Below are 18,352 nucleotides of genomic sequence, written 5' to 3' on the forward strand. Positions count from 1 at the left end.
TTGGCTTGGCGGTGTTGTCTTGCTTTTACTGCTAAGCCATGTCTCAAGGCTTGTTTACTCTCAGCAGCTTTGAAGACACTCCAACTCACGATGTTATCAGAGGTGTGGATTTTAACCAAGCTTACTCTCTTGACATTCTTCAGTAAAGTACAAGAGGCTGCTGTGGGGTTAAAAAAGCTAATAACCCTCAGAAAAATATGTGATTATAAAAGAGAAAAATCGGTCTGCCACTGCTAATGTCTGTGTTCCTGGTTGAGTTAATGGCGATGGTTGTGTTACTTCTTGTGGTTTTTCAGACGGCTATGAGCTCTGGTGCCTGGATTCACATAAAGCTTTATTGCTCTAGCAGCAGATACATTTTTATATTCCCTGTACTGACGTTACTGGCTAATACACTCATTATAACAGGCTTTGGGAATGTGCAAAGTCAAGCGCTTTTGGAGACGGACTCAACACAATCCTTTATTTTTAAGCTGCTAATGGCGGAAAACGGAAAACGTTGAGCGACAATATGCAAGATAATGATATTTTTGATTCCAAGTATTAAAGGCAACAACAAGACAAGATGTCAGTAAATGCATGGCATTTAGGACAACTTGGCTAGATGTTATTGGTTAGGTTGGTGTTGTTCTTTCTTGACATTTAAATCAGAAATCCTTTCAAAAGTAAATTAAAGTAAGCATTTCAATGAATGCTCATTTGTAGCAACATGTGTAGGGTGACGGGATGCCAGAAACTAACCATGATCAAAATCGGAAATCGGACAGCCCTGGCGAATAATAATCGCTGGCATCCCGAGTAGGGTGTTTAATCTGAAGATGTATTTCTCTCTTCCAGTTACTGCTGATAAGTTATTGAGTTGCACAATACCTTCCAAGGTGTTGGGCAACCTGTGTCTTTTCTGTTATTCTTATCATAAGCCCACAGTAAGCACAAACCGAACAGTTGTTCAATCTCTATAAATCTGAAAAACACAAACTGCTGAACGGTGACTCATATATCAGTCTATTATATACTACAGGGCTGACTGTATTAAACAAATGGCTGGGCCTGCAGCTGGAAAAGAGAGGCAATATAGAGAGAGCAGAGGTTATTGTCTAATTTAAATCTTGGCTGTGTTCCCAGAGCTGTACCACATTCCAATTTGTGGCTGTTGCTTGGCGCTACTGACAGACGTCCGGCTGCAAATACTCTCGGGCTCCTCTCCAGAAATGTGTCTCAAAACCTGACAATCAACAAGTTGGCAAAGATCAACGATTAATGAAAGGGTCATATTAAGTGGAGTAATAAAGACGCACAAATAGATTCTGCACGTGCCTTTTTCCTCCGCCCCCTGTGGTTGAAATAATGCATCTATAATCATTATGACTTGATGTGCTACAACAAAGGCTCATAAAGAAAAGTGAGTGCATTGAGCCTTTAATGTGTTTGAGTTCCGTAATGAAATAGCAGCTGGATGAGACATCTGTGAACACATAGTAGTTACAGAACGGTTGAGCGGGCTCTTAGAAGCAATTAGCTTATTTCAGGCATTTTCTTCTTGGCATACTATTGTCCGTTCATCTGGTAGATTGACAGCACACCGGGACATCATTAGCGAACCTGACGGCTGTTGAGTCGCAGACATTGTTTTTCTTGTGACAGCAACCATCAGGCTAAGTGCTTCGCTAATGTTTTTAACAGTATTTAAACTCAAAATGTCACTTTAACATTTCCCTCCTTCAAAAAGCAGTGTGAGATTAAGATAGCAGCTTTGAAGAATTACAAACACTAAGCCTCAACTTTGATTCCATATCATATCAGCGCTGACTTTTAAAGAGATTCAGAACAAAGACACACGACACGTCTTATAGTCTCAACGCAAAAAAAAGATTCCTTTCCTCTGTGTGAAATGACAGGTTTGGAGATCAAAGGCATGCGGGAACCTGGAGGTCTGCGGTGTATCGAAGCAGAGTTGTCTTAGTGAGCAAAGTGTTCACACGAATAACTACAAGCTTTATGTGAAAGCATTTTTTGTTGATGACACTTCTAAGTGTGATGCCAATCAAATGCAGCCGTTTTTCTCCAGACCTAATTTCCCAACTGTTTCTATGAGGCAAATTAGTGAAAATCCATTTGGCACACAAATCTTACACTTGAATGCACATTATAGTACACACACTGCAGGTAAATAATGGATGGCTGTCAATCAATATAATGTACATATAGACGAGAGTTCATCTTGTCGAATCTGTCTCCTTTTACAATTTGAAAATAAGACATATTCGTACATCCTTTACAGCCGTATTGATTTCCTATTTGGACAACAGATCCCTCTGAGCACTTGTAGTCCAATTCGTTAGTCTAAGCAGCGTAAAAATAAAAGAGGGGGTCATGGCCAAGGTCTGCATTTGAGTCTTGACCTCTATTTTAGGTGAGTTTCTCCAGTCAAATGCACTCACACCTTGCTGTTCTCCAATCACTCTCCGTTTGTCTTAATAGAGTGCCACAGTGACGCGTCCTAAAACTCCTTCCGGTTCCTTCGACAAAAACGCAATAGGATTTTGGAAAATAGCTGGAAATAAGGTCTGTGGTTGACACGCATTTAAGAGACGGATCACGTTTTGTTCAGCCGGATAATCTCCACATGTCAACCCTACTTTTATAATTTTCGAATCATAAATCTAGTCGCCAGAAGCAAAATGCTAACGTTATGCTATAAACGAACTACAACGTAAGATCCATATTCAAAACTCAGATTCAAAATGGTACGAGTTGAAGCGTTTGTTTGAACAGTCTGCAGGAGGCAGGTACTTGCTTTCAAGCAGAACAGGGCAAACAAATTTAGCGGGAGTGTTTACGTGTTCGGCGTAATGACGTACAACGGCCTCGACAACTTCTGTAGTCCTATTCAGCCACTTGGTAACAACCATCGTTCTTCAGACACGTCAACTCTTCAGAAATCACCAGTGGGGTCACTCCTGATGGATTTAATGTCGTAGAACAAAACGTGATCTGTCTCTTCAATGTGTGTCAACCACAGCCCTTATTTCCAGCTATTTTCCAAAGTCCTATGGAGAGATCGCATTGCTTTTTGTCGAAGGAACCGGAAGTGGTAAGATGTAACTTACTTCCAGGTTTTAGGACGCGTCACTGTGGCACTCTATAAGGCCCATGCTTGGCCTGCTTTTCCAACTCTGCCAGTATATATTCTGCAGAGCATCAGAACGTGTGATATTGTAGCCAAAATGTCAAGGTATCCTGATGTTTTTTTGAACGCAGGAATGAGGAACAACTTTGTAAATAACCTGAAACTAACAAACCCAAAGCTTTTATTGTTTAAAATACATGTTAAAGATGCATTGGTCCAATTGATCTATATACAAACAAAGCTTGTAATGACACAATTAGAGATTTAGCACCATGCTGGAAATACTGACTGTGGCTTTAAATCAGAGTGAGAATTCCCACCGTCAACTTGTCATCAGCTAATTCACCTGGAGCCAGAGGGGGAGCTTCACTGGACACAAAGGGAGAGTTAATCTCTTCATTCATCTTTGCTAAAGAGATCGACCCAATTAGTTTGCCACATTGACTGACAGCCCTTGTGTTTGCTTTTCTCTCTCGACTTTTCCCCCCTTCTTAAATCAAGAGTTTATGCTGGCCAGCTATAAAAGCCTTGAAAATTATTAGAAGAAACCATACAACAGCGAAATAATCATGATGTCTTTATTTAAATCTGTCGAGTCTGAAATATTCACCACTGCAATTTGCTGTGACTGATTGGCCAATGGAAGGGTTGCTTGGGGATAGCGCTCCAGAGTTCGCTAATTGAGCGGATTTGACTTGGGAGAGCTTTTTTCGGCTGATAACTACACACATTCCCCCTTTTAAATGTACTTTTCTTTTTTGTTAGCCTCTCCGAAGAGCCAGTGCACATCAGAATTACGACGCTTGCAGGAACAGCAGTATGTAGGACAGTTCATTTTTTCGATTTACCGTCCCTTGAAAATGTGATTCCACATCGTGTTGCGTCTGATGATTTACCAAAAGTGTCTCTGGCTGTAGCCCAGAGAGCAGTCAGAGAGTTGGCCTGGTCACTGCTCAACTGTCCGATGGAGACACTCAAACATCAGGGACAACAGCCATCAGACAATACTCACAATAAAGCGAATGTTGATGAAATGACTGGAAATGTCATTAATTTAGCAATACGTGAAATAAAGGCTTTACAATACTAAATAGTCATTGTTTTTTGCCAACCATAGCAACCTATTGTTGGAAATTCTAATGCATTTTCTATTAGCCATATGCAGTTTTATTTAAAGGGAATTTCCCTCTCATAATTGAAAAGTTAGACGATAAGCAATCACTGGTAAATGCTTGGCTGCACAATTTAATACACTTCTATATAATTACGTTAAAACAGCACGGCGTGAGATGACAAGTAGCTTGGTTGATGTTAGAAAGACTTAGAAAGACATTGTTGTTTAATTGATATTCGTAAGCTAATTTGCAAAATATAGTCAAATTGAGTCTTTAGCTTGTGTAACATTTCAATACAAATCTCCTTTGAATAATAATGACTGCCTTCCTTTTAATTCACACACAATATATAGTGATAACTGATGAACTGTGACACTTTGACAATAGTATGGTTATGTTCTGTAGCTGGCACATACATGCGAGGGATTGAAAGGCTTAAAAAGGAATGATAAACAGTGCAGTAAGGGTAAGCCATCAAATGTCTAATAATGAGCCGTTTCATTATAATCCTGTATGGGTAATTATGAGATGAATATGTGAATGCTGGTGTTGGCATGTTCTGCAGCCAGGAAAGGCTGAATTTACCACAGTCTTTTTGTCACAATGCTTCAAAAATGGCTTTCTTTCACATTAAATCTCGTTAATATTGTACAGAAAATAAGAGAGATGCTGCTATTATTTTCCAAAACACACCCGTAATGCTCCGGGGCATGATTTGCCATTGTTATTCAGTGTTCGCTCACCTACACTTAAAACATGATCCTTCTGGATTTTAATTAAGCACCAAGGTACCTCCCAAGGGCTTCTGACTTGGCAAAGGAAACGTCTTTGATTTATGTTCTACTTTGTTGTTTCTGCTTGAAGCTTGCCTGTTATGAGAGTGTGTGGTGATAAATGCATGAACTGGGAAATTACACTTATTTGATTATTAGTTCCTTTTATGAATGTTTTTCTACTGACAATATCAAATCCCAATAGTGACGCAAAACACGTGATATTTTGTCAACTGACAACTGATGATGCTAGGACTGGGTAAACTGGGAATTTTACTGTAAGAGCAGTACATGCTATATTTGGTAACAACTCCATGTTAAATCAACACAAGCTGATAGAAATGGGTCTCAGTGTGTTCAGCATACCAACAGGATAAAACTTATATTTATCCATTTACATGCATCCCCCATATTCACCCCCTTCACACAGCAGAAAATAGCACAATTCAGCAAATTACTTAATACTAATTTGCACCACACCCGATGCCATTTCAATAATGGTTATAATGAAACTCAATTTACTGGCTGTTAGATAAGTAATCATAAGCCAAGATCGTGGCCTTTTAACAATGTATAGCTGTAGGCCTACCTGCCTGTCAGCCTTCCATCTGGGCACAAACTTATCTCGTGCCCTCATTGGTCATGTGTGCGTCCGTGTGTGTTGGAGGAGGGGCTCTGTAAGGAAGTCTGAAGGAAGGGGCAGATATTTTCCGGTTGCGTACTTTCAAATTCTAGCGCACTCGAGCTATAAGTGTATATAGTTGTCAGCATGCCTGTCAGTCATCATGGTATCGTATTTAAAAAAAACTCTAAGTATTATATTTATGGGTAAAAGTGATTTTATGTTTAAAACTATCAATGCGGCAAAAAGAAACTTCATAAAACTACAGGTTGTTGGAAAAAAAATAATTTGCATCCTAAAAAGAAGCCAAACACATTTCAGATAGATGAACAAACAACATATTATTGGCAGTATTCACATGTACTATAAATACATATGAACACTTCCTGGAATTCAAAAGTGTTACACTTGTTGGCCAAAGCTAATATTGTTGTTTCAATTTCTAGGTAGGCATTACTTATTCAGTTTGCGTATAGCGTGGACAGCAGCCAGTTTTCAATGTGAAACTTTAAGTATTGGCAGGAGTGTAATCCAGACTACCCAGGTGTACACTGTGCAGCTGTTGTCAATAAAAGTCCACATGCCCCGCAATAACACATGACAAATACTCATAAGTAATGTAATATTGTTAAGACGATTATCTTTTATGCAATCTGGATGGAAATGCATCATAGCTGGCGATTGAGTAATGGTGTCTAAGTTTCTCTGGGTGGATTCAGTCGAATGTTGGATGTGATGCCATCTCAGCCTGACAAATCAAAGCCCTTTCTGAAGATGTAAGTGAATATGGTCAGCCACGTCAGTACAATGGTTACAGAGACAGAGCTTGCGCTGCTCTCCTCGATGTGTATCAGAAGGTAATGGAGTCTCCAAACTACAGGGGAGCTGCAGGATCGCCACGATTAGCTAGTGGAACTGCTGAAGGTCACCACTGCTGAGCTGAGCAGCCACAAGCCCTCATAAAACCATGCAGCGTATCATTATTTTCAAAGTGTTTCATTATGGACGGTTAACCTTGGCTAACTCCGACCTCACACTTTAATCAGCTGCCTGTAATGCCTCTGAAAGAGTGTAATCAGTCAGCTTCTCTTCTTGTTTATCAGTGGGAGAGAAACAAATACAGTGAAGTCTTTTTAAAAGAAATAGAGAAATAAATCCCTTTCCCAAGGCCGTGCAGGTATCTGAAAAGTCACATAGTGAGTCAGAAGCTGTAAAAGACGAGGAACTAGATCAGTTTCCTCCGAAGGAATGTCTTTAGAAAGAATCGTCAGATGAAGTCCAGGGAGGGAACGTTGCCAAGGCTGAGGCCTCACTGAGCTTAATCTTGTTTCTACTTCTGCCATACCGCACTATGACCACATGTGAGAGTCCACGAGCCAGCAGAAACACACACATCACAATAAACAAGGACACGCTGTGAATGAGCCTCGACTTCAACTCCTGAAAATATCTGAAGTCGGCTCAAGATTTTCATGGACCCCATTCATGATCCCAGTCGAGGTTGAAGGGACTGAACTTTATTATAAGGCTTGAGCTTTTACTGGGGCCACGTCCATTGTTCCTTTTGATCGTGTTACTGAATACAAAAACTAGGCAGACTCATGAATACTGCATGATTTCCATCTTACTGACATGAAGAACCATCAAAGCAGTGATTCTTCAGTAACATGTTGAGAGCTTTGCTCATTCAATTGAAGATAATTGTTGAGCAATTACAGCCAAAAGAGTGATGTCATGAGTCAACAGTGTTTTCTAGAAACTGTGATGTCTGCTGATAATCTTCAATTTGTCTTCCTTACAGTACAGGTCCTGGCAATTTAAGCATTATTAACATTTTATTGTTATGTTCACGCAACTCAAAGATCTTGTTTGAGGCTTAGGAAAATATAAAAATCTTAAAGCAATGTTGGATAAGGTCAGTGTGTCGTACTTTAATTCAGGTTTCCAGTCTGCACAGAGAAATATATTTGTTTTTAAGCTAAGAAAACGTATTAAAAAAAGTTATACATAAGTGATTTGGAAAGGGCAAAATAACAAGAACAATAGATTAGAGGGCAGGAATACAAAAGAAAAACATTAGCAAAGAGTAGTTGACGTTTAATTGCTTGCAGACGTTCCTTTTAACATGAGCTTGTTCTCTAAGATGGATACAAAGAAATGTCTTACTAAGTATAGGGAAGGCATAAAGGGCATACATATTCTTCTAAGAACAGATGTTTTATTTCCCTCCGGGACGACACGGTACAGCGAGACCATCCTCCATCAGTTCAATGTGTTGTGAACTTGATATCATCATGAACTTGAATTACGGCGACAAAGAAAAAGTATATATGCCAGAGAATATCAGTGTAATGCATATATATAAAATATCTAATCAAACTATGGCAGGGAGAGATGGCAGTTTTCCAATTATGGGAGACTATTAAAGCTCGTTTAGTGGGGGCTGGGTTTATAGCCTGCAGTATTATTGCTATGGTAGAGTTACTGCTGAGATAGACATTAACATTATCCAACTGCCACAGAGAGACTCTAAAAAAACAGTGTTTGACAATCCAAGTATCTAGACACATCTGACCAGCGTGTACGAGCATGAAGTCAAGTCAAATATTACAAAACAGTGCTTGTAGGCAGCACATGTTTCTACATCTTTTTAAAACGATGGGTTTTAAAGTGGCGCTTACATGTTTTGTTGTGTTATAAACAGGTTGTATTTGAAGTTTGCATTTCTTGAATTTTGCATCAATTGGCTCCAACGTGCCAATTCAAATACAACTTTTATTTACCCCCATTGTTTAAGCTCTTTGTTCAACGGGTCGGAGGGATAGAGCACACCTGCTACTATTGTCAGTCCCTTTAGTGCAACCTGGTAACACGCTGCATTATTGGAATGTCACGTAGGAGGGGGAAGTGGATTAATCACACTGCGTAACATGTAATACTATACACACCTGCAGCCCATTCACCTCTAATGAGAAATATATTCCTACTCAACCGGATACACGAACAATTGCTGGAACAGTGACTTGTATATTTCTATGAGTGTCGGCTGCTTTAGTTAGAATGGTCACAGCTAAATTAGAGGAGAGACAGAAATCATACACCAAGTGAGAGCCCAGTCGGCTCTGATTGGTTAGCTGGCAGGCTCTGTTGTGATTGGTTAGAGATGTCCCGCCCCTTAGCCACTTACAATGTACTAGCTAATAGAAGCGTGAGTGTTACAGTAGTGATGTCACTATGTTATAGAAGTAACAAGGAGGCGTTGTGTTGGAGAGATACTTTGGGATTTTAGCCTTTGAAGACCATTTAAAATTCACAAAAACCTAAATAACATAACTCCAAAAAGCGTAATAGGGCTTCTTCAATTTGATCATCTCCATTAACCTGATTGGACACTAGTTAAAGTGAAAAGCAGTTACAGCTATAGGGGAGAAGTCTAACATATAGATTTGTACTAGTCCGTCCTAGAAAATATCAGAAAATAGACGGAGGACAGTCGGTGTCCTTTGCTCCCTGAAAAGAGCTTAGGAGAAGGGTTAAATAAAGCCAGTTAAGTTAAAAGGAAAACAGCTCAACATGTTTTGATACAGTCCGTGAGCCCATTGAGAGAATTGGACATTAGAACTATGAAACATAGAATTGCTGCCTCTCTGGAAAGCTTTAAAAATGAATGTGACTTACAGTAAAGGTGGGTTAGGTAATTCACTTCAGAAACACTTGTTATATTCCATGGAATGCTCTTAAAGGTGGGGTAGGTAAGTTTGAGAAACCGGCTCGAGATACACTTGTTGTTATATTCCATGGAATGCATAGCAATGAATATCTTAAGTGCTTTCACAAAAAATCCATAAAAAAAATGTCCTCTGTGGAAGCCGTGGCGCTGTAAAAAGCACGACCAATCATCTGAGCCGGCCCGGCTAAAATAACTGGATGGCCTACCTGCCTGTCAGCCTTCCATCTGTGCACAAACTTATTTGTCATGTGCACGTTCGTGTGTGTGTAAGGAAGTCTGAAGGAAGGGGCAGATTTTTTCCGGTTGTGTACTTTCAAATTCTAGCGCACTCGAGCCGGTTTCTCCAACTTACCTACCCTACCTTTAACAGCAAGAGCTAACCACTAAAGGGACACGGCACTTATTGAATCAGTCGACCAGAAGTGATTGACTGGTCCTTTTGAAAAATGCTTAATTCATGGTAAAGGCAGTTTTCTGTGGCACAGGGAGTTTTCCCTTCCTTTTAATAAGTCAGCAAGGTTGAGAGAGGCTGTCAAAGGTATAGTGAGCCAAAACCAGATTAAAACAGTTCATCATGGTGGAAAATATATTGTGGGGGCCTTGCTTTGATTGAAAGGGAACCAGTATTTACACAAACATAAGGAGACTCCTTCAAACTCCAACAGGAAGTTAATCTACCTTTGACCTCAGCAGATTGACTATTTTTCACATCAGTGACATATATACAACTTGGCAACACTTGAGTAAGTGTAGTGCTTTTGGTACTCGAGTGAAGAGGTATCTCAGTTAAGATCATCCAATCCCTCACTGACCTTGAATCTGTCATCTACACATCTTTGAGAGAAGGAAGGAGGTAAGGCTAACAACTTTCTCATCAAGGATGCTTTTGTGGGGTAAGCTTTCATTGCTTTGTGTATCTCCTTACAAACAATTTTGAATTTCTCTTTCGTGCTATAATGGTTTAATCACCGTCAAAATTAATGAAACATTGATATTATTACTGTGTCAAGTTTCAGTTAAAGCATACTGATGCCAAAAATAATTAATATCTCCAAGAAAGGTTGTTATAAGACAATAGGCACATTTTCCTTTGAGCAGCAGATGGGAATGTAATGATCAGACATAACAAAGTGCTAATGTTGCTTTACAGGACATTTAAGTAACCATACATCACGTTATGCACTACCACTGTAACAAAACAAGTCCTTCATGACTTTGAATGTCGAAACAAAAATGTTTTCCTCAGGCAGTTACATGGTTTGATGGATGATGTAGTGATGTTGTGCTCAACACCTAATAACAAGTGTGCCTCTCCTGCGGATTCATCCTCTCTGTATCACCGCAATAGATGTTTCTGCAACAGCCATGCAGCTACAAATAGACTTTCACTCACCAGTGTTAATCCTGAAGGATAAACATAAAAGTATACACAAATGGTTGTCCTACTGTGTAAATACATCCAACATGTAAGCATGGATTATTGACTGGGTTTACACTGGAGCTCCAATTTGTCTCTGGTCATGAGATCACAACCTGAGGCCAGCTCCGTACAGCGAGATGTTCTTTGTCAGGACACGTGATGCCCTCTGGGTCCACAAGCCACCGGTTTAGAAACAGCTTAAGAGTGTGAGGTCTGCCTAAATGAACCACGCTGAGTAATGCACACGGCGCTGTAATGAAGTGGATTTATGAGCAGTGATGGCAGGATTACAGAAGGTCTTTACGAGTGTTGATCTGGGTAATGGTCTATGTCTGTCTAAGATTTTTAGAGCCTTTCTCATATCCACCTCGTAAACAAAGTATAGTAAACAAGTATACTGGGAAAACAAGTTACAATGAACAGAAACAAACTCAAAGGCATTGAAGTTGAGTGCTGCGAGTGCCATATCAACATCTCAACGTGATCAACAAAATAAAGAGAGTGGCAGCTGTGATAATGTGGTGTCACATGACTCAGAAGCTATTAGGCTCATAGTTTTATACAAAGCTGCTACAGCTCAAGTTTAACTTGCTTTTTCGGTAAAGCACTTAAAAGTCAGTTTTCATATAAATGATATAGCTTCCCATAAATATGTCGCTATTGCTATTGCCTCAGCGTGTGCTATCATCAGCTTTGTTGAGTGTTAAGACGTCCTGTAGGATGTAGAGAGCTGTGCATTAACAAAACGATAACATCTGCCCTGTGGAGACGTATGTGTGTGTAGAGCAGTTTGTCAGACACAGCCTTCATTCTTAGAGGCGGCAACTACAAGTACAGTGTGTCTTCGAGCAGGCGGACTTAAAATAACACCGTCTAATCTCAGTGGGAAAATTAGGTGTTTAATAAATCTGTTGAGCCACATCTCCTGACAAGCTACAATTAAAAGACTCTGCGAAACACATCAGCTATTCACTTGTAGGACATTTAAACATTTAACATGCACCTTGAAGTCATATCAATCATCTGCCCAGTTTGACAAAGCAGACAGCCTCTAATGTTACACTCCAACCCCCCAACACACACACACACATTTAAAGCTGTGTTTGGATATGTTTAGAATGTGTGTGATGAAATGGCACCAGCTGTGTACACTGGAGGGATGCACAAGGCCCCCTGGTTGAGCGGAGAGTTAACCCCTTCCCTCCCCATGAAGCATGGAGGGCAGCAAAGACAAAAGAGGCCTGGCCTGCTGTGGACACAATGAGAGGTTATTGCCATGGGGTCTGTTGCTGGAGAAGTAAAGTACTTCCCTAATATCCCCCCCCCCCACCCCCCAGTTGTTTAAAATCTTTGTCGTTTTAGTTTCCCTACATATGCATGGGTCAGCAGGGCCCACATGAACCATGAGCAAGGCTTCTGTTTCACCTACACCACTTTTTACAGGCTCAATAAAATCTGCTGATAATTGCAGCTGCAGGTCTACATTATCATGTCAAGTCTTACAGTCTGAACAACTTCCCTAATGGTTGTTTTTACAGCACAGTTGGTCTTTCATATCATAGGGGAGTGGATGGTAAAACACAAAGGACATGGTAAATCACTTCCTGCCTTATCTGTGTTCTGTTGGGAAAGTTAGCAGCAATAGAGGATTTGTCTTGTTATAAAGTACTTGAAGTTCAGTTAAAAGCATCTATAAGACTTTACTGCTACTTAAATACTACAGAAGAGCAACATGTGCATTTATTACAACTCTGCCACTAGAGAGTCGTTACTATATATGTATGCATTGAATTGCTAATACAGCACAGAAAATGGTCACCATAAATAGTCAAAAATATTGGGCAACATTTCATGAAAATAAGGAATATAGTTTGAATTCAAATTAAGTTTGTTGGTTGAAATGCTTTACTAATAAACGGTTTAAAGGTGGGGTAGGTGATTCACTTCAGAACACTTTTAGTTATATTCCATGGAATGCTCTTAACATCCCGATAGCAATGACTATATTAAATACTTTGACAATAAATACATACAAAAATATCATCTGTGGAAGCTGTGGCGCTGTAAAAAGCACGACCAATCATCCGGCTAAAGTAACTGGATGGCCTACCTGCCTGTCAGCCTTCCATCTGGGCACTAACTTATCTCGTGCCCTCATTGGTCATGTGCGCGTTCGTGTGTGTTGGAGGAGGGGCTCTGTAAGGAAGTCTGAAGGAAGGGGCAGATTTGTTCTGGTTGTGTACTTTCAAATTCTAGCGCACTTGAGCTGGTTTCTCCATTCTTACCTACCCCACCTTTAAGGTCCAATTACATTGCTCAGCATCAACAATAATACAGTCGGGGACATTTGATGAAGTCTGTGTGCACCTTTCCATCTACTTCTTATTGCTACTATACGTTTAATAAAAAGCTTTGTGTCTATGTTTGTCTGTATGTTTCTGCAACAGTGCCATACAAATAGTATGATGGCGATGCATTTCAAAGATGTCTCAGTGGGGCTGGTATTAGTTTAGCAAATAAACCTCATGTGTTAGCACTGGTGCAGGTGAAGAGTGTGTATTAACATCTGCTGGTAGTTTAAGTCCCTCTGTGTCTGGAGGTAATGAAAGTCCACACTATATGGTAACTGTATCTGAAACATTATTAAACCGTAAGGAAAAAAAGACCAGATGGCTATAAATATGGGAACCATTCAAATCAATCACATTTGACTTTTACAAATACCAAAAGCAGTCGAATCCAAACAGCCTCTTGTCTTTGGTTGATGCTGAGGAGCTTGCCCAGAAAAACCACATAACTCAAAATGTCGCTGGCAACCCCATAATAAGAAATTGAACAAATGAAGATGAACTCATTGAGTTTTCTAACGTTAATAGGGAGCTATTTTACGTTTTACTGACTAGAGCCAGGTGTTCTTAACATGAGCCAAAGAGCCAGTAAAACAGAGTCATTATCACGGATAAAACTGAGAACAATGTAACTTTAATTAACAACCAATGAGTAAAAGTATGAGATGTGGCCTTTAGCATTTCGGATAATTGTCATAAGTAAAGCTAGTCTAAGAGAAACAGCCCTTACGCCCTTAAACACTATCAGAAATAGACCTTCACATTTGCTGTAAGGGGACTTTTATAAACGGATCTGTGATTAATTACATCAGATTACAACAAATGTGTTTTATGAGTTTATTTTGAGTATTATTCATCCGTGTGAAGTTGTGGCATGTTTCTCTTCAGCACTGCTGTTTCTCTCTCATCTCTGTGCCAAACACAGGCTGCTTCATTAGTCATGACTGCAGCACCTAATTAAGTTTGTGCCACTCGTTTGGATTTTCTGTAAATGTAAAAGAATCTCTGATGTTTCAAAGTGCCTCTGGGCCCTTCTGTCTCTGTTGTCATTAAAATTGAACATTTTCTGTGCCAGCAAATCAAAACTATGAATCTAAAGAAAGTTTTACTGCTAGCAAAAGGTGCTGTGACAGCCTATAAATAGATTAAAATAAGTAATACTTCAGTTCTGCAGGACTGTTACGCATGCCATACCTCTTGGATGACTATCAGATCTGCGTTGAGCTACCTTTCAGCGAGTTCATTCAAATAAAATGGAGGCTTATTTGAAAGATGCAAAAGAGCCTATTTGTTCACCATGGAGAGGGAACCATTGTAGATTATTCTCTTTCTCTCTTCTCCTCTCCTCTAGAGAGAGAGCGAGACGATCGAAGAGTAGTGAGAGAGCAGATGAGAGAGTTAGTCAGCGCCTTCAGTAGAGCTAGCCAGATGCAGTTATGCCCAGAGTACCTGTAGAAGAGAGAGGAACAGATGAGAGAGAGAGAGAGAGAGAGAGAGAGAGAGAGAGAGAGAGAGAGAGAGAGAGGAGAGAGAGAGAGAGAGAGAGAGAGAGAGAGAGAGAGAGAGAGAGAGAGAGAGAGAGAGGAGAGAGAGAGAGAGAGAGAGAGAGAGAGAGAGAGAGAGAGAGAGATGAGAGAGAGAGAGAGAGAGAGAGCGAGAGAGAGAGAGGAGAGATAGAGATAGCTAGCTCTCTCTCTCTCTCTATTCTCTCTCTCTTCTCTCTCTCTCTCTCTCCTCTATCTCTCTTCTCTCTCTTCTCTCTCTCTACTTCTCGCTCTCTCATCTCTCTCTCTCTCTCCTCTCTCAAAATGGTGGAGATACTGGATAAGCACCTTCCACCACCCTCCCTCTTTCTCTCTGCCTCCTTTTGCATTGTGGCCAATTATGTTACAGATGGAAAAATTCATTGACCTGGGGAATTTATGAGCAGGAATAAAATCGCACTTGGACTCTTACACCCAATCCAAAGCAATGTAGTTAACATCTGATGAAAGAACATGATGAAATTGGGCACATATGACAACTTGGCCAGATGAACAACGAGCTGAGTGAAACAATGAGACAAACCTGGTGGTAACTGTTTAGAGCAGCATCAGATTGCATGGGGAATAATTTGGGGTGGTGTGTGTGTGTGATGTGTGTGTGTGTCTGTTGTGTGTGTGTGTGTGTGTGTGTGTGTGTGTGTGTGTGTGTGTGTGTGTGTGTGTGTGTGTGTGTGTGTGTGTGTGTGTGTGTGTGGTGTGTCTGTGTGTGTGTGAGTGTGTGTGAGAAGGGGTGGGGGATGTTGGGGCTAGCAACGTTTAAACTTTGTAAAAGCAGCACGCTGCATTAGTGTCATTAGTCTGTCAAAGTGATGTTCCCTGTTGCTGGGTACAAGGGAGTCAAGCTCCTGATGGATTGTGGGTCAAAAGGTTCAAGTGTAACATCACTGTGAAAATACCTCAAACTATCCTCTGTGTTTTACATAACCTCCGCCTCATGCTAATAAACTTGTAATACCTCAGCAATGGTATTATTAAAGAGCTGATTGTATACACATGTAGGAAATAGGGGTGATAATCAACAGAGTCAATATTATCAGGATTTAAAAAATGTTGCAATAACATTTGTGAACATTCTTTTTTTCAACTAAAAATTATACAGATCGCCAACATCTGTTTTATCTAATAAAGTTAAGTTTTATGAGCATTTACGTTTTCTTTCTTTCATTTCTCGATCTTTGATTTGCACAGCTTCCTGCCAACCTCATCAGAAGAAACTCCATCTAGTGCACTTTAATGCTACCAAAACATGCAATTTATATTTGCAATCTTAATCATTTTGATCATAAACAGATTGATACTTGACATCTGTATATCAATAGAATATGCCTCACAAAAATATCGCGATACAATTATTTCCCCCACCCCTTAGCAGGAAAGGGAATTCACGTAAACAATGCAGCAAATAGGCTGTGTGCCCTTGGAAAGAGTAGATACAACTGTGTGATACATTATGTGGCTGCCTTGTAGTATTGCTGTCTGAGGGCTTTAGTGATGCCATGTTTTAGATAAGTGCACAGCACAGCGCAAAACTGACAATGAATGCATTCATGCTGAACAGATAGAAGGTGTGCTGTCTATTTCCCTTTCTGTATGTTTGTGTTTATATGTGTAGCTTTAAAGTTAATTCAGTACTGAATTAACTTTAAAGCTACACATGTTTCCAAGCATTAAAACAGCAACCGTGCTGTGCTGAAGCTACTTAAAACCTCTAAATAAAGTTGTAAAAGTAAAAGGCAATACATTATAGAAGTAGCTCACTAACATGCCAAAGGGTAAACAAGTGTTTGCACAACATGGTATTCAGTGCATCCTGTTGAGGGTCTTGTAACAGGCTCCCAGTGCAGCAGAGCAGAGTACTCATTTGACACTTGATCCACAGTATCTCACTTTCATCACATTCTAATGCATGTACTGTGTGTAGAGTGCTGATGCAATGATCCATCACTGATGTCTAGGAACATGTAACTGTATAGCCAACAGCGCCCATGACTGAGGATCACATCTCTGGTGAGAGTTTAGCAGTGTGGCCGGTATGAGCCACTTATACACTTGTTTTTACCTCTTGTTCCCATTACTAATGCACAACAGCAAAGTTTGTGGCAGGAGATGGTAGAATGAATTAAGCAACTCCAGCAACAGACATGATTAGTGGCTGAAGTCAAGAGGAAACAAGTGGATGTAGCTGAGAAATTAAAATATCATTATTCAAGTATTTACTCATTAAGCCCGGAGTTACGGTAGTGTTTCTGCACAAGCATGGACACACAACACAAAACTAGACTACAGCACACTGCTTTCTCACCTTATTGAAGTTGTAGTAGCCCAAACAGTGGGAAAAATCCATGTTTGGTGGTTCTCCTGGAATAGAATTCCCACTAGCCGTCGGATAAAACCGTACATCCATGGTGTGTTAGGGAGCCGCGCAGCTGTAGCCTACTCTGCCCGGAGAGCAATGTGTTTCTGCCGCTTACAATCCCAGCGCACACAGAGACACGGAGAAACTGACCCAAGCTTGGTTGGGGTGACTAGACACTGCGGTGGTGGGGGTAAAGTTTGAATATTCCTCTTCTACACCTGGTTCAGCCGCTTCATCTCTGAGGTTGGAGCCTGATAAGCTGTCCGTCAAGCAGCAGCAGAGGCTGTGTGTGCATGCATTTACACACAGCTGCTGCTGTATACAAAGAAGCCACGAGACCGGCGACTGCGCGCGTGGGTCCACCTCCTTTTCCTCCCCCTTTTGCTTCAGAGGCAGGAACAAGAAAAATGTAACAAAGTGGCTCAGCACCAAGTAACTCCTGCACGTCAAAACAGACCAGAAACGTGTCCGTATCCTCCGCAGAACTTTATTTCTCCAACTTAGAAAACTAGTTGGTGAAGCAGTTTGAGTGCAGAGTAGCTAGCTGCTAAATACTCACTGTACTGGAGGGTTTGTACAACAAGCTAAACAGCACTCCACAGATGGTGTAATTAGTGATATGATGTAGTACACAAGTGTTGGAGTTCAGCCCTCGGCTCTGCCTCTGGTAGTGATGATGATCAAAATGTGTGAAGACCACAGCCACTCCCCAAACACACTAAGCCACTCCCATGAAAACACTGCATAAATCCATGTGACATGTTAGCATATGATAATTGTAATTACAGGGGTCTCTTTTTGTGTGCTTGCGAATGTGCATTTTGTTATTTTAACCAACATATATTCCCACATCATTATTTAATGTGGTTTCTCTGAGCAAGTTGAAGTGACACCAGTCTATGTCAGTGGAAAATTACATCATGTATTTTAAAGTATTATACATGTCAAAAAATACTATATTTTATAACATTCTCATTTCCACATATCATATAGTATTACAGTATATGTACTCTATTGTATAGTATTTAATTTTACATTCAGTTGTATCTTATTCTAATTTAAATGTACATACTTTTCTTATTCCAACTTACTTTAACCATTATGTCTATTGCAATATATGTTGCACCATTTTATGTATTTTGCTTTTATGTTAATCTTAGCAAAATGTCTGCTCTATCTATTGTGCATATGGAATATAAAGCTTGTGAATACTCTGATGCAATACTTTTTGGGTTTTACACCTTATTTAAATGTCATACTTCAGCATACTGCAATTTGTACGGTTTTTAAAACAGAGACTTGATGTTAGCTATC

General features: G+C 40.2%; 1 protein-coding gene across 1 annotated transcript in view; it reads right to left on the reverse strand.

The window, feature by feature from the left end:
- Window positions 1–17,688, reverse strand: part of tox3 (TOX high mobility group box family member 3) — a 42,670-nt gene extending 24,982 nt beyond the window's left edge. Inside the window, 1 exon segment of the mRNA XM_034220811.1 lies at window positions 16,985–17,688. Coding sequence (XP_034076702.1) covers window positions 16,985–17,086 — 102 coding nt within the window. The 5' untranslated portion in view covers window positions 17,087–17,688.
- Between the last annotated feature and the right edge of the window lie 664 nt (window positions 17,689–18,352).

The sequence above is a fragment of the Gymnodraco acuticeps genome, unplaced genomic scaffold (genome assembly GCF_902827175.1).
Source record: "Gymnodraco acuticeps unplaced genomic scaffold, fGymAcu1.1, whole genome shotgun sequence".
NCBI classification, from domain to species: Eukaryota; Metazoa; Chordata; class Actinopteri; order Perciformes; family Bathydraconidae; genus Gymnodraco; species Gymnodraco acuticeps.